At 39.3% G+C, this 15,877-nt stretch overlaps 1 protein-coding gene across 1 annotated transcript in view; it reads left to right on the top strand.

Annotated features, from left to right (window-relative positions):
• The window catches only part of LOC114311305 (NAD-dependent malic enzyme, mitochondrial), a 95,221-nt gene that overhangs the window by 18,963 nt on the left and 60,381 nt on the right, over positions 1-15,877 (top strand). The window contains exon 6 of the mRNA XM_028257428.2: positions 2,720-2,780. Within this exon, the coding sequence (XP_028113229.2) occupies positions 2,720-2,780 (61 nt within the window). The remainder of the gene's footprint in view (positions 1-2,719; positions 2,781-15,877) is intronic.

Raw genomic sequence — 15,877 nt, 5'->3', positions numbered from 1 at the left:
CCGCCCGATTCAGGATATAGACCATGTTTTGCTCTACCACTGCCAATCGTCTTCCTCGTGATGAGGTCTTGAAACAGACAATGGTCAGGAAAGAAAGTCACACTACAATTCAGGTCATGCGTAAGATGATTCAATGATGAAAGATTAACGGAGAAATCAGGAACATGCAAAACAAAAGATAATGGTAGAGAAGGAGTGGCATGGATTAAATCTTTCCCAAAAACAGAAGAAACAGTACCATCAGCAATCCTAACTTTGTTTTGTCTTGAAGAAGGCTTATATTCCAAGAATAGATTAGAAAACCCAGACATATGATCTAAGGCACCATAATCAATAATCTAAGGTAAAGACTTATGAGATAGAAAAGCACTTGGAGAAGCGGCTAAGTTACTTGAGTGGGCAGAAGACGAGGAGGATGCACCGAACGAAGTAGTAGAAGAGCGATAGTAGTTGTTGCAAAACATTTTCTAACTCAGAAGAAGACAGACTAGATATATCACCGCTAAGAGGAACAATTGAAGGGGTGTCGGGAGTATCCACCACACTAGTATGATGTGCACATTAGTTAAACCCATGTCCTCGAGATCGCCCGGAGTGACCCCCAAGACTACTAGATCGGTCACCACGACCACTAGAAGGAACCCCATGAAGCTTCCAACAAGTCTCACGGGTATGTCTCGGTTGACGGCAATAATCACATAACAGTGTATCTTTCTTTGAAGGACTCGGTGCAGTATGAGATAGGCCAATACCATCCCTAGGAGGAGCAGAAAGTAAGGCTGAACGCTCTGCAGAAGTAGGTGGGAGCATAGTAGAATGACGACTCTCCTCATTTTGTACGTAAGCAAAGGTCTCCTGAAGAGAGAGAAGAATATTCATACCAAGGACACGACTCCGAACATGATCAAACTCTAAGTTGACACATTCTAGAAATTTGAAGATCTTTTCCTGTTCAATAAACTTTCGGCAACCCACCGAATCAGTTGTGTAGACAGGCTTATAATCCTGTAGATGATCAAGACGTTTCCAGCCATTATTGAGAAAGTGAACTTCTGAAGGATAGTGATCTCCCCCCGTACTGAGTGCTCAATAGAATGGCACAACTCAAAAGTTGTGAGAAATTCCCCTTCTGAGAATAGGTAGTAGCCACAACATCCCAAATATCTTGAGCGGTTTCAATAGACAAGTAGCCTTCTTCAATATCTGGTCCATAGAATGAATGAGTGAACCTATAATTAAAGAATTGTTAATCTCTCATTGATCATAACCAGGATCAGTGATGCTTGGGGCCTTGATCCTCTCATCAACATAACCTATCTTCCCTCTACTCTTTAAGAAAAGTGTTAGACACTCTGACTAAGCAAGATAGTTTTGACCATTAAACAAAGATGTGGTGTCATAATGGGACTCTCCTTATAAGTGGCTGAGAAGTAGTGGTGGATTCACTAGTAAGGTCAGCCATTTATATTCTGCAAACTGAATAACAACCTGCACTAATCATAATAACTAGAAGAGGGACTAAAAAAACAGGACTAAGCAATATCAATCACAGACGATGATAGGAGAATACCAATCAGTCAAAGCTGGGTACTGGGGTCATATAAAGACCCTAAAGAACAAATAAAACTAAGAGAAAGAAAGCTCCAATGAAAACAGTGGCTAAACTAATCTCAGAGAAGAGAAAACCTTGCGTGAAGTGGAGAACCAAAGTGCAGTGGGGCTAATTAATGCATACAGTCGACCAAGTGAAGGTGTCGACCCAAGAGAAGAAGGAACCAAGTCGGAGAAGTGTCACGAAGTAGTCCACAGAATGATTGATGATGTGTGACCCTCAGATAGTCATTAGTGAGAGGCGAAAGGAATAGAAAGGCTGGGGGAAGTGCCGAACAAGCAGAAAGAGGCTGTCGGCTGACATTGGGTGACCTCTGGCTGCTGTCGGTGATGAGGAGTGACTGTCAGCAGTCTCAGAGAGGTGAGAGGATTGCCGAAATAGGGTAGCTAATGGTCGGTTGGGGATGGGTGTGTGGAATATGAGATGGTAACCCTAAAGCTCTGATACCATGTTTGTTAAGAGAGAACAAAACTTAGGAATGATTAGACAATTATCCCCTTTTATATAGATAATAGGTAGCTTACAATGGAAGTCTTGAAGGCACAAATATGGAAATAATAGAATAAGGAAATAATAGCTAATAGAACAATCAATACACAATCATGCAACATATTATTCTAACAACTCTCTCTCTCTCTCTCATGTGTGCCTGTGCCCTGCCTGCTATGTGCATTTGTGTCTCTGTTTCTTGTCAGTTCTTTATCTTCCTCAAGCCACAAGGGATTCTTTAACTGTTGCATTATGTTGTATGCTTCCATTTTCAGCAGTGAGAATACTGTGTTGTTGGATTCCTTTTCAGTGAAAATGGATATTTTAAGTTCATAAGTTTTACACTATTCCCATATGACCTGCTATCTATATGTAAGAAATAGAATCTAGGAGGCATAGATGAAATATGAATTCAACTTGGCAGAAGTTAAAGTTAAATTGCTATATATTGGCATCATTCTTCATTAGTTTGCTGTTCTCTATCTCGTTTCTTGACTGAATGAATTTAGGTCTGATATTTACAAAACGGTATCTGCTGCTGAATTTCTTTCCCTCTCAAACTCTTTACTGGTGTAATTTTTACCATTTTTTTTCCTGTTTTGTTTTTCCTTTCAACAGGTACTTCCTATCATGATTGATGTTGGAACTAACAATGAAAAGCTTCTCAAAGATCCCTTGTGTAAGAATTTCTTTATGGGAACACCATGCACATATTTTTCTCTTATTATTTATTATATAAACAGCTTTTGATTATCTCTGCTTGGTACTTTGAAGTTGGAATTGACTTGATATTTGTTCGGTAAAACATAAATGTTCACTTCTGTATTCAAAGAAGACTGCAGTTTCTTCCTTTTCTCACTCACTGTCAAATGTCTTGTGGTATATGAGCAATTGAGATCACATACAAGAAGTAATTGTTAGTTTAGTATTTGTGCTTCTACCTAAGTGCACATGCAATGCATGTGAGTCAATTTCCTTTCTTAATTTTTTTTGTTTATAATGTTACAATTTATGATTTAATACCATGAAAATCAATGTGTGCTAGTACATAATTGATGAATAATAAACCAATAAACTCCTTTCTTAACTTTGAAGAACAAGTGTTTGCATGGTGAGAGAGTCACTGGCGAGTGCTATTAATTATTGGATAACCAAAGATGAAGTGCGATATAAGTGTCCACTAACTTTAGTATTTACATGTCAAACCATTTAGGTTAACAGAGCATGGGATTCTCAGGAGTCATTTTCTTAGAGAAACACATAAGAAACACGATCCGCTTCACAAAATATTCTGAACAGTGATTTTTCCTTCTCATCTGTGTGCCTTCAAAGAATTTCCGTGAATGCTCAAATGATGGGCTTTGTGATCATGTCTAAGCATGTATCACTTGAGCTTATTCTTATTGCTATAATTGTTTGGTTTTCTCTTGATCTGCTTGTATCTGGGCCATTAGTGGTTGCTATGAAGCCTCATTTCCATTCGTGACACCTATCTCATCTCTGATGTCAAATTGTCAACCAGCATGGCCTAGTCTTGATCGTTGTTTTGGGGTTGAATAGTTCAGAATGATGCAGTAGGCCATAAATATATATATATTTTTGTCATCATGAAAATATCTATATTTACAGTGGTCAAGGTTGAATGAAGCTGATATACTGGATAATTCCTGTCAATCTGTATTAGGAAACTAAAAAAATAAAAGATGGTTGTGTTGTATTTGACGCAAGTATCTATACTGGAGTCCTGGGAAGCTCTTGCTTACATTGATGACATATATTGGAATGTCTTATCACATAAAAGGTTACAAACTACAAAGTCTAGAAATCATATTTGTACTTATGTATAGATGAATAATTCTTCTTAACATTAACTGAGGGAAAACATACAAAATATATAGAGTACAAAGGACACTAATTTAGGGAACTAATTCTACATGAAATCAAGAAACAATCGTTAAAAGTTAGGGCCTAACTAACATCAGTTATAATAGGAAACAAATACAAAGTATACAGGCTGTACAATCTTAGTTTAAAGGGATGTAAATTCCCTGTTCACCAAGTCAACCAAATCCATAAGGATTCGCTGACACTCCCCCTCAAGCTGGTGAATAAATGTTGTCCATTCCCAGCTTGCTCATAATATGTTGAAATGAGTGACTTGGTAGTCCTTTGGTGAAGATGTCCGCAAGTTACCCATTCGTTGAGACATAAGGAGTACAAATTAAGCCACTATCCATTTTTTCCTTGATGAAGTGTCGATCTACTTCCACGTGTTTTGTGCGATCCTGTTGTACTGGATTATGAGATATATTGATTGCAGACTTGTTGTCGTAGTATAGATTTATGCTTCTTTCCCACTTGACTCCGAAGTGTTCCAAGATAATCGTTAGCCATAATAGTTCACAAATTCCATATGCCATAGCTCTGAATTCTACTTTACCGCTTGATCTAGCCATTAAAACCAAGGTTGTCAAGATCGCGATCCGTATTGTAGGATCGTACGATCCTACGATCCAATATGCACTATTCGATCTGACTTGTGCTTTGGATCGACCCCAAATCAGGATCGTGGAAGGATTGTTGGGATTGTATTTGGATCGTGACTCCATGCGATTCAGATTTGAAGGGTTTTTTGGCAACTTAAAAGCAAAGAATCTTTTGTCGGGAGCAAAAAAGGCAGGGAAGCAGAGAAGTTGAGCTGCAATTAGGCCAATACAAATTGGGGAAAGAGCAATTAGACATCAAATTTCAGAAATTGCAGCACACAAACTAGGTACGCTTCTTTTTCTTCTTCGCTGCTAGTCTTCTTCTTTGCTGCTCTTTTTTTTCTATTTCTTCGCTGATCTTCTTCCTTTCTCTTCGCTGTTGTTCTTCAATCTTCTCTGTGGTTCGAATCTTGTCTTTTTTTCTTTCTTCACTGCTCTGCTTCCTTTCTCTTCGTTGCTCTCATTTTTTTTACTTCGCTGCTCTGCTTTCTTTCTCTTCTTCCTTTTTGCTTCAGTATATATTATATATATCGAATCACTTTTTTTTTTTTGCTCTTATTTTTTGTTTGTTTCGGTAAATTATATTATATTATATATATTGTATATTTTTAGTCTTTGATTTGTTCTTTGTTTATTTAGTTTGTCTTGTTTTCATTAAGAAATAATGACAATAGTGTGCAGGTGTTGGTATTTGCTTTTATTATGTTTTTGACTTCTTTTTTTGAAAAAAAATGTTTGAATGCTACCTTGAATTGCTATATTTCTTTTTTTTGGGGCTCATTCTATATATATTTTGATAGTATTACTTAGTCATATAAAAATTATTGCATTTTTTTATCATTTTAATAGGATCTTATGATCCTCGATCCGATCCTATGATCCAATCCGAAAGACCCCCAAAACGATCCTCTGTAGGATCCCGATCTTAACAACCTTGACTACAACCTGTTTTTTGCTTCTCCAAGCCACCAAATTTCCTCCTAAGAAGGTACAATAACTAGATGTTGACCCGCGGTCCACTACTAATCCAGCCCAATTTGCATCTGTGTAGGCTTTTAGACTTAGTTCCTCATTATTCTTGAAGAGGACGCCTTTCGCCGGGGTAGATTTCAAGTATTGTAGGATTCGGTGAATAGCTTCCAAGTGGGAATCCTTTGGAGAGTGCATGAATTGGCTGACCACACTCACGGCATAGGCAATGTCAAGTCTTGTGTGGGACAAGTAAATGGGTTTCCCAACTAACCTTTGATATCTCCCTACGTCTAACATCATGTCGTCTATAGCTTCTCCTAGTTTGTGATTCTGCTCAATAGGAGTGTCTGAGGGCTTGCAGCCAAGCATACCTATCTCCTTAAGGAGATTAAGTATATATTTCTGTTGGGAAATAAAGATGCCATTTCTAGAGTATGTTACTTCAATTCCCAAGAAATATTTCGGCTGTGTTTGGAACGATTTCCAAACTATGATTCTACCTACACATTCTAATATGATGTTTGGATAGGATGTTCAAGTTATAGTTCCACAACATTTAGAAAACTTTGTGTGAGGCACGATTTTCTAATTTTTTTTTTTGAAATTTGGCCTAACTGGTCATCCCACTAGATGTCCTACCAGACGTCTCATCGGTGTTCGGCCAGTTGACCGGAACAGTGTAAATATATGTATATATACTTTTGTTTTTGCAATTGACATATGTTAATTTTTATATATTCAAAAAAAATATTTTCTGAATTTTTAAAATTTTTTTATTTGCTTTAATAAAATTTTGAGTTGTATGTTTAGTTATGAGTTGTAAGTTTTTGTATCAAATATCATATGTTACATCAAAAATTCCCCACTCAATTCAAAACTCTTTTCGAAACTCTTTCACCAAACAAATTTTCCACACTCAAATCATAATTCCAAAACTCACAAACTCAAAATACAACACCTACTCTTAAATTATATTCAGAAAGCTCTACCAAACGCAACCTTTAGTTTTCCAAATTCTTTAGCCAACTGCTTCCTAAGTTTCTCAATTTTTTCAAGGTCATCTCCAGTTACAAAAATGTCATCAACATAAACAATCAAGATTGTAACTTTTCCAATTTTCAATCGTTTGATGAAGAATGTATGGTCGCCTTGGCTTTGCTTGAAACCCATGTTCTTCATTGCACTGGTAAATCTCCCAAAGCATGCTCTAGGGGACTATTTTAGCCCATATAGCGCTTTCTTCAACCTGCACACACTATTGCCTTTAAAGTTTTCGGTGAAACCCAGAGGTGCCTCCATGTAGACTTCTTCCTCTAAATCACCATGCAAAAATGCATTCTTAACATCAAATTGCTACAAGGATCATCCAAGATTAGCTTCTAAAGGTAATAGTACTCTAATAGTGTTCATTTTTGCAACTGGGGCAAATGTCTCCTGATAGTCTACTCTATATGTTTGAGTGTAGCCTTTGGCCACAAGCCTAGTTTTATATCTCTCCAAGATTCCATCAGCTCTATACTTCATAGTAAACACCCATTTACACCCTATTAGTTTCTTCCCTTTTGGCTACTCAACTATTTCCTATGTATCATTTTTTTATAGTGCTCTCATTTTCTCACTCATGGCTTTTTTCCATTTCTCATCCCTAAATTCCTCTTGGATTGTTTGTGGAATTTTAATGGTGAGCAAATTTGTGAGAAATGCTCTATGCAGTGGAGAGAGTCTGTCAAAGGAGGTAGAGTTTGCTATGGAGTGTTGAGTGCATTTCCGTGTTTCTTTCCTAAGGGCAATTGGTAAATAAAGGTTTGTAAACTCAGGTTGTGAAGCAAGAGGATTTTCAAGACCTGTTACATGTTCGGATTCTTGGCTTGCATCGGTTCAGGTTCAAACTTTTTCCTTCTTGAATACACTTGTAATGGCAACCTGTTTTCTCATCAGGAGTTTTTTCGGTTTTATCTGGATACAAGGATGATGTTTCTGCTAGATAAAGAGAACGGGCAGGAAGAGAACCAGTAGGAGGAGTGAGTGTTTTAGGAGCTGAAATATCGAGATTATCAAAATCGAGACTGAAATTAAACTTGTCTTCTAATAAATGCTCTCCCTAAAGATAAGTTTCACCAAAAAATGACTTGTTCTCAGCAAAGATAATATCTTTAGAGATGAATTTTTTTGAATTAGGATGATAGCATTTATACCCTTTTTTAGTGGAGGAATAACCAAGGAAGACACACTTAAGGGCTCTAGGATCCAATTTACCCTGATTGTGAGCATGAATGTGAGCATAGGAAACACAACCAAATATTCTTGGTGATAATTGGGTAGACTTGTTGAATTTAGGATAGAATTGTGAAAGGGCACTTATTGGAGTTTTATTGCCCAATACTCTTGAAGGTAGTCAGTTTATGAGATGAGTTGCAGTCAACACGGCTTCCCCCCCAGTAGGATTTAGGCACTTGTTTCTCAAATAAAAGGGCTTGGGTTGTTTCAAGAAGATGACGGTTTTTCCATCTGCAATCCTATTCTGTTGTGGAGTATCTATACATGAAGATGGGTGTATTATCCTTTCCCTAGGGAAAAATGGTGAAAGAATATGGTTAAAGTATTCTTTCCCATTGTCTGATATGATATTTTTAATCTGAACACCAAACTGATTTTGAATCATTTTAAGAAAAAATAGGGAAAACAGAACGTAGTTTAAGAGAATACAAAGCTTGGGTGATTATTATGATATCATCACTTTTTATATTAATCAATCAACTATGCCCTAAGGCACTGATTAAGGAATCACCTTTTATATTGATTGATTGATTGATTGATTAAGGAATCAATCAATTAATCACAATCTAATCTAAATAAGGAAACAAGGAAATATTCTAATACCCCCCCTCAAGCTTGTGCGAAGATATCTCGCATGCTCAGCTTGCCTAGAATGTCATGAAATAGTTTACTCCCAACTCCCTTGGTGAGGATGTCTGCAAGTTGTTCGTCTGACTTCACAAAAGGAGTACATATCGTGCCACTTGTGAGTTTCTTCTTGATGAAGTGGCGATCAATCTCAACATGCTTTGCTCTGTTATGTTGAACATGATTGTGAGCTATGTTGATGGTAGCCCCATCCCCAGATCACTAACAATCTGATCGACAAGAGTTCACACACACCTTGTGTCATAGCTTTGAACTCAGCTTCTGTACTTGATCTAGCCACCACATTCTGTTTCATACTCCTCCAAGTAACAAGATTGCTACCCATAAAGGTACAATATCCTGATGTAGATCTCTTATCAGTTATTGACTTTGCCCAATCAGCATCTGTATAGTCTTCCATTCTGAGGTGATCATGTTTGGAAAAGTAAAGATTCTTTCCTGGAGAAGATTTCAAGTACCTCAGAATTTTTGTAACAGCCTCTAAATGAATTTGATGAGGAACATGCATAAACTGGCTAACTATACTGACAATAATAGCAATATCAAGACGAGAGTGAGATAAGTAAATGAGCTTACCCACTAGTCGCTGATAACTCCCCCTATCAACAATTGCTTCTCCTTCATCATCACTAAGTTTCTGATTAGGTTCCAGTGGGGTATCATAGGCCTTACATCTAAGCATTCCTGTTTCCTTCAAAAAGTCGAGAACATATTTCCTTTGTGAGATGAAAATCCCATCCTTAGAGCGAGCAACTTCGATTCTCAGAAAATACTTCAAGTTTTCCAAGTCTTTGATTTCAAACTCACTAGCTAAATATTTCTTCAACAAGGGTATTTCCTCACTATCATCGCTTGTAAGCACTATGTCATCCACATAAACAATGAGAGTTGTAGTCTTACTATGTGAGGAATGTTTCACAAACAAAGTGTGATCTGCCTGACTCTGTTTGAACCATATTTAAGCATAGACTGAGTGAATCTCTCAAACCAAGTCATTGGAGACTGTTTGAGATCATATAACGATTTCTGAAGTCTGCATACTTTACCCTTTGTTTGATGATCCTGAAAACTAGGAGGAATGTCTATATATACCTCTTCTTCTAGATCACCATGTAAGAAAGTATTCTTTACATCAAACTGATGAAGTGACTAATCTAAATTAGCTGCTAGAGAGAAGTATTTTGATTGAATTCGTCTTAGCCACTAGTGCAAAAGTCTCCTGATAGTCTACTTCATAAGTTTGAGTGAAGTTTTTTGCCACTGTAAAATTTAATGTATAAAGAGAAATAGAGAGAGAATAAATTGTATGTATTATTGATTGATTTATATTGATATCTATTACAATGATTCATGATTCCTATATATAGAAGAGGGTGAGTGTGTAGTAGGTAAGGAGTAGGTGAAGTGGAGGTGGTAGTGGTGTAGTGGGTTAGGTTTAGTGGAGTAGGTGAGGTGGTAGTGGTGTAGTGGGTTAGGCTTAGTGGAGTGGGTTTAAGTGGGTGAAGTAGGTGGAGAGTGGGTGAAGTAGTGGGTTAGGTTTAGTGGAGTAGGTTTAAGTGGGTGAAGTAGGTGGAGAGTAGGTGGATTTTAACAGCCCCCCGCAAACTCAAGGGGGATAGGAACTAACCAACTTGAGTTTGGAGAGAGTAACAAAACAAGAAAATACATAAAAATAAAAGAGGAGAAGAGACACTGTATGGTCGTGTCAGACCATTGGTGAAGACACTGGATGGTGGTGTCATAACGTTGTAGAGGACACTGGATGATTGTGTCAGACCAATGTAGAAGACAGTTTATGGGGTCATGTCGGACCGTTGTAGCAGACAATGTTGTGACAGTTGTTGTGACAGTTTACAGAGTCTTGCTGGACCCTTGTAGAAACTAACCGGAATCAATGTCGGGACAGTTTACAGAGTCTTGTCGGACCCATAAAGGAGCTAACCGGAATCAATGTCGGGACAGTTTACAGAGTCTTGTCGGACCCATAAAGGAGCTAACCGGAATTAATGTCGGGACAGTTTACAGAGTCTTGTCGGACCCATAAAGGAGCTAACCGGAATCAATGTCGAGACAGTTTACAGAGTCTTGTCGGACCCATGAAGGAGCTAACCGGAATCAATGTCGGGACAGTTTACAGAGTCTTGTCGGACCCCTAAAAAGTCGCACCCTCAAAAGGTGTGCCCAATCTTTCAAAAGGCGTGCCATCAAAAGGCGTGCCCAATCCATAAAAAGACGTGCCATCAAAAGTTGCGCCCTCAAAAGGCGCGCCCACTTCATCAAAAGTCGTGCCCGACAGAAAGCGTCGAGCCATCAAAAGGTGAGCCGGAGACGCGGCGAGGCACGTGAGCGACAGAGTGGCGTGTCGGCCGCGTCGTCAGTGTCAATATAAACCAATGCGGAGGCTGTGCTTGAGGCAGAAGCGAAGACAAAAAAACCTGGGAAAAAACTTCTGAAAAACTCTTCATTTTCTGAGAGAGATATTCGTTTTTCTGAGAGATTGCCTCTAAGAGCTGCAAATCTTGAAACACTCCCCTTCCGAACATTATCAGTCTGAAATTGCTATTTCGCTGAAACACTCAGCAACCCAAAAAACATGGCCTCTTCTTCCCGTTCAGCTACCCAGAATATGGCCTCTTCATCCCGTGGTCTACTCACTCTCTTTCCCGACCTCAACGAGTCAACAAGAGAGATAACTGGTGCGGAGGCCCGTGAACCTCAACCAAACACCTCTGGTTTTGCTCCGTTGAACTTTCCGATGCGGTCGGTGGAGCAAAGAATGGCAGTGCAGTCGGATGTGGAGGCCAATCAGTATACATTGAAGTCATGTGTGGAAACCATGACTGCGGTTACAAATTTGTCGAACCGGCTGCAGAGTAGGACAAATGAGGTGCAGCAGTTAAACGCCCAACTGGCTCTGCTCCAACGCATGTATAAGGATGCGCGAGCAGAGTTAAGTGTGCTAAAGGCGGAAAATAAGGAGCTGAAGCGGAAGGCCACCGTGATGTTCCGATTTGGAGGTCCACCGTATGCTGTAGTGGAGGAGCAGGGAGGAGGCAACTTGCTTGGTGGTCTAGGAAGCACGGAGGCAACACCGGCAAGGACCACCCAGGACGGAGGCAAGAAGAAAAGACCGGCGGCTGAGTAGAGAAGAAAAATCCCACTGTGGGTGTGGTAGTTTTGTTTTTGTTTGTGTGGGTTTTTTTTTTTTTTATTTTTATTTATTTTTTTTTTTTATGTAAAAGTGTGATCGGGGTTGATCCCCTGATATGAATAAAATGACAAGGTTGTGGAATGTTGTTGGTGTTATTTTGTGGTGTTGTTTTGTTTAATAAGAAAAATAAAATAAAAGAAAATAATGGATAAAGAAAATAGAGAAAAATATTTGTGGATGGGTGATAAGAAAAACAGCAGATTTTTTTTTTTTTTTTTTTTTTTTTTTTGGTGGAATATAAAATAAATAATAATAAGAGAATGGAAAACGGGTGATGCTTACTAACAAGGGATAGGGAAAATATATTATAATAAAATATATATATATATATTAAAATAAAAGAAAAGGGTGAAAGAACGTGGATGAAATAAATTAAGAGAAAGGAGAGATATGATTAAAGTGGGTTTGAAAATGGGAAAAGATGAGAGAGAGGGATGTCCAAGAAGCTTGTGCTTTTGATAGTTACACATTACCCAAGCTGTATGTGAAGATGCATGTTACTGTCTTACACTTCTGCAGGCTTGGTATTCTTTGTGGGGCACTTGCAACACGTGACATTGAAAATTGTATTCGAAAATGATGACATCTCCAACATGAAACGTCTTGGAAGCAGCCCAGGCCTTGTAATCAATATTCCCAATGATGGTTCAACCAGCGGAGTCCCCAACCTTGTACACTGCTGCCATTGAAACCTTCAAGCCAGCAAACATGGTTACCAACAACAGAGCCACAGCTCTACACCCCACACCCAAATCCATGGCTAAGAGAGAGAGAGCAAATCGGGAAAAAAACAGCAGTGACGAGCAGAAAAGCAGCGCCAGAAACGCCAACGACGACGACGAGTAAGAGTACAACCACGGATATGTGAGAGGCGAGGTGAACGGCGATAGAGGCTAGACGATGATGCGGGTGCCGCCGCCGACATAGCGGAGGAGGGGTGTAAGAAAATGTTGAAGAAGTCAAGGTATGTGTAGAAAATAAGCGGAATAGGTTGAGGTCCGGCGGGCGGCCAAGGCGAGGTTGCCGCCCGCCGGTGAAGCGAGAAATACTAAGGTCTTAACCTTGCTCTGATACCATGTAAAATTTAATGTATAAAGAGAAATAGAGAGAGAATAAATTGTATGTATTATTGATTGATTTATATTGATATCTATTACAATGATTCATGATTCCTATATATAGAAGAGGGTGAGTGTGTAGTAGGTAAGGAGTAGGTGAAGTGGAGGTGGTAGTGGTGTAGTGGGTTAGGTTTAGTGGAGTAGGTGAGGTGGTAGTGGTGTAGTGGGTTAGGCTTAGTGGAGTGGGTTTAAGTGGGTGAAGTAGGTGGAGAGTGGGTGAAGTAGTGGGTTAGGTTTAGTGGAGTAGGTTTAAGTGGGTGAAGTAGGTGGAGAGTAGGTGGATTTTAACAGCCACGAGTCGAGCCTTGTAATGCTCAATGGAACCATCTGCTTTGTGCTTCATAGTATACACCCATTTGAATCCCACCAGTCATTTACCTTTAGGTAACTCAGTTAATTCCCAAGTGCCATTCTTACAAGGTGCTTTCATTTCCTCAATCATGGCAAGTTTCTATTAGAGATAGCGAGAGTATCCTGAAAATGGTTAGGAATACTAACAAAGGAAATGTTTGACACAAAGGCTCTATACGAGGAAGACAAATGAGAGTAGGACACAAAGTTTGAGATAGGATGTTGAGTACAAGATCTCACACCCTTTCTTTTAGCAATAGGAATATCAAGACCAGTAGTGTCAGGAATAGCAATATCAGTAGACTCAAGAGAAATAAGAGATTCAAAGTTACCTAGACTCTTATTAGAAGCAGGAGATGGCAGTGGGTGATTAGAAGTGATCTTTTATATCCAGGTAACTTTCTGTTTGTCTTTGTCCCTGATATAAACTTGCCCTTCCCTGTCCTTGGTGGCATTGGATTCTATAGTCCTCGTGATAGGTGGTGCAGGGACAACTGGTTCCACCATAGGCACAATAGGGACGATAGGAATCTCTTCACACTAAGGCTCTCCCTGAAGGGATGACTATGACACCAGAGAAGACAAGAAATAGGACTGAGACTCAAAGAAGGTGACATCCATGGACACAAACCACTTACAAGAAGGAGGGTGATAACACTTGTATCCCTTTTAAGTAGGCGAGTATTTGAGGAAAATACACTTGAGAGAGCGAGGGTCCAACTTTACGAGTAGGAAAATGATTGTGGACAAAACAGACACAGCCAAATATTTTAAGGGGAATGGAAAACAGAGACTTTGAACCGAGAAGGACTTGAAGTGGAGTTGGTTTTTGCAAAACTTGAGTAGGAAGATGATTAATGAGAACGACTGTGGTGAGAACGGCCTCACCCTAGTAGGATCGAGGCACACTCATAGAAAAACACATGCAGCGAGTTATGTCAAGAAGATGGCAATTCTTGCACTCTACAACCCCATTTTGTTGAGGGGTATTGGTGCAAGATGTCTGATGTATAATGCCATGAGTGGAAAAATAGCTCTCTAACCCTGAGTCAATGTATTCACCCCCATTATTAGAACGCAAGATTTTGACAATTGTCCCAAATTGAGTATAAATCATTTTATGAAAATTTTGAAATACAGAGAAAACCTCATTTTTTTTTTCTTTCATGAGATATACCCAATTAGTACGAGAAAAATTATCGATAAAGGTAACAAACCATATATAGCCTTTTAAAGACACAATACGAGATGGACCCCACACATTATAATGCATTAAAGAAAATTGAGCTAAACTTTTATTAAGACTTGGAGCAAAAGAAGCTCGGTGTTGTTTGCAAAGTTGACAAGACTCACAAAGAAACTTAGACATATTGTAAAAACAGATAGAAATAAATGTCTAAGTAAATGAAAAGAAGAATGCTTAAGACGCCGATGCCACAGCCATAAATCTCCCTTGGTGGTTAGGAACTGGATGGAATGATAAGCAAGCTTGTTCGGCTGATCCAAGAAATAGAGACCATTTTCTGCACTACCACTGCTAATCGTCTTCCTTGTAACAAGGTCCTGAAAAAGACAATGATCAGCAAAAAAATGTCACATTACAGTTCAAATCCTTAGTAATACGACTCAAGGATAGAAGGTTAACAGAAAAATTGGGTACATGGAGCACTGAAGACAGAGGTAAGGTAGGGGTGACATGAATTAAACCTTTCCCAGAAATAAAAGAAACAGTACCATCTGCAATCCTAACATTGTCTTGTCCTAAAGAGGGCTTATATGCTGAGAAAAGGTTAGAAGACCTAGACATATGATCTGAGATATCGGAATCAATAATCCATGGCAAAGACTTATGGGAAAGAAAAGCACTAGGAGAAGAGACTAAGTTACCTGAGTGGACAAATGACGAGGAAGATGCACTGGGAGTGGTAGAAGACCTGTGGGCCAGCAAATGACGCAGAACATCCTCAAGCTTAGAGGAAGTCATGCTAGATAAACTATCAGAAGTCGGACCAACTAAAGCGAAAGCAGAATCAAGGGTGTCAAAAGCACTAGACTGATGGGCCCGTGGATTAAAGCCACGTCCTCTAGACTGGCCTGATCGACTGCTTCTAGCACCAGGCCGATCACCCCGACTCCCTGATGAAGCCTCACGAGTATGTCGCGGCTTGCGGCAGTAATCACAGAACATAAAGATGGGAAAGAGGTAGTGACAAACTAGCCCCATCTTGAGAAGGAGTAGAAAATAATGTTGAACGGTCTTCAGTAGCCGGTGGTAACATAGTAGAACGACGACTCTCCTCATTCTGTACATATGCAAAGGCCTCTTGAAGAGATAGAAGAATATCCATGCCAAGGACACAACTCTGGACCGGATCAAATTCCATATTAAGGCCTTCCAGAAACTTGAAGACCCTCTCCCATGCAAGAAACTTCTGATAACCAACTGAGTTAACTATACGGACAAGCTTGTAATCCAGGAGATGATCTAGGCGTTTCCAACCATTAGTTAGAAAGATGTAATGCTGGAGAATTGTCTGCTCCCCCTGTACTGAGTGCTCAATAGACTAACGTAGCTCAAAAGACTGAGAAAAATTCCGTTTTCGAGAATATGTAGCAGCGACTGCTTCCTAAATATCCTGGGTAATATCCATGGATAAGTAGTCTTCACCAATCTTAGAAACCATGGAATGAATGAGCCACCCTCTGATTAAAG

This window comes from Camellia sinensis, chromosome 5 (assembly GCF_055761805.1).
Source record: "Camellia sinensis isolate YWXY chromosome 5, ASM5576180v1, whole genome shotgun sequence".
NCBI lineage: Eukaryota > Viridiplantae > Streptophyta > Magnoliopsida > Ericales > Theaceae > Camellia > Camellia sinensis.
Note: the sequence above shows the minus strand (reverse complement) of the source record. Positions and strands in the feature narration are given on the sequence as shown.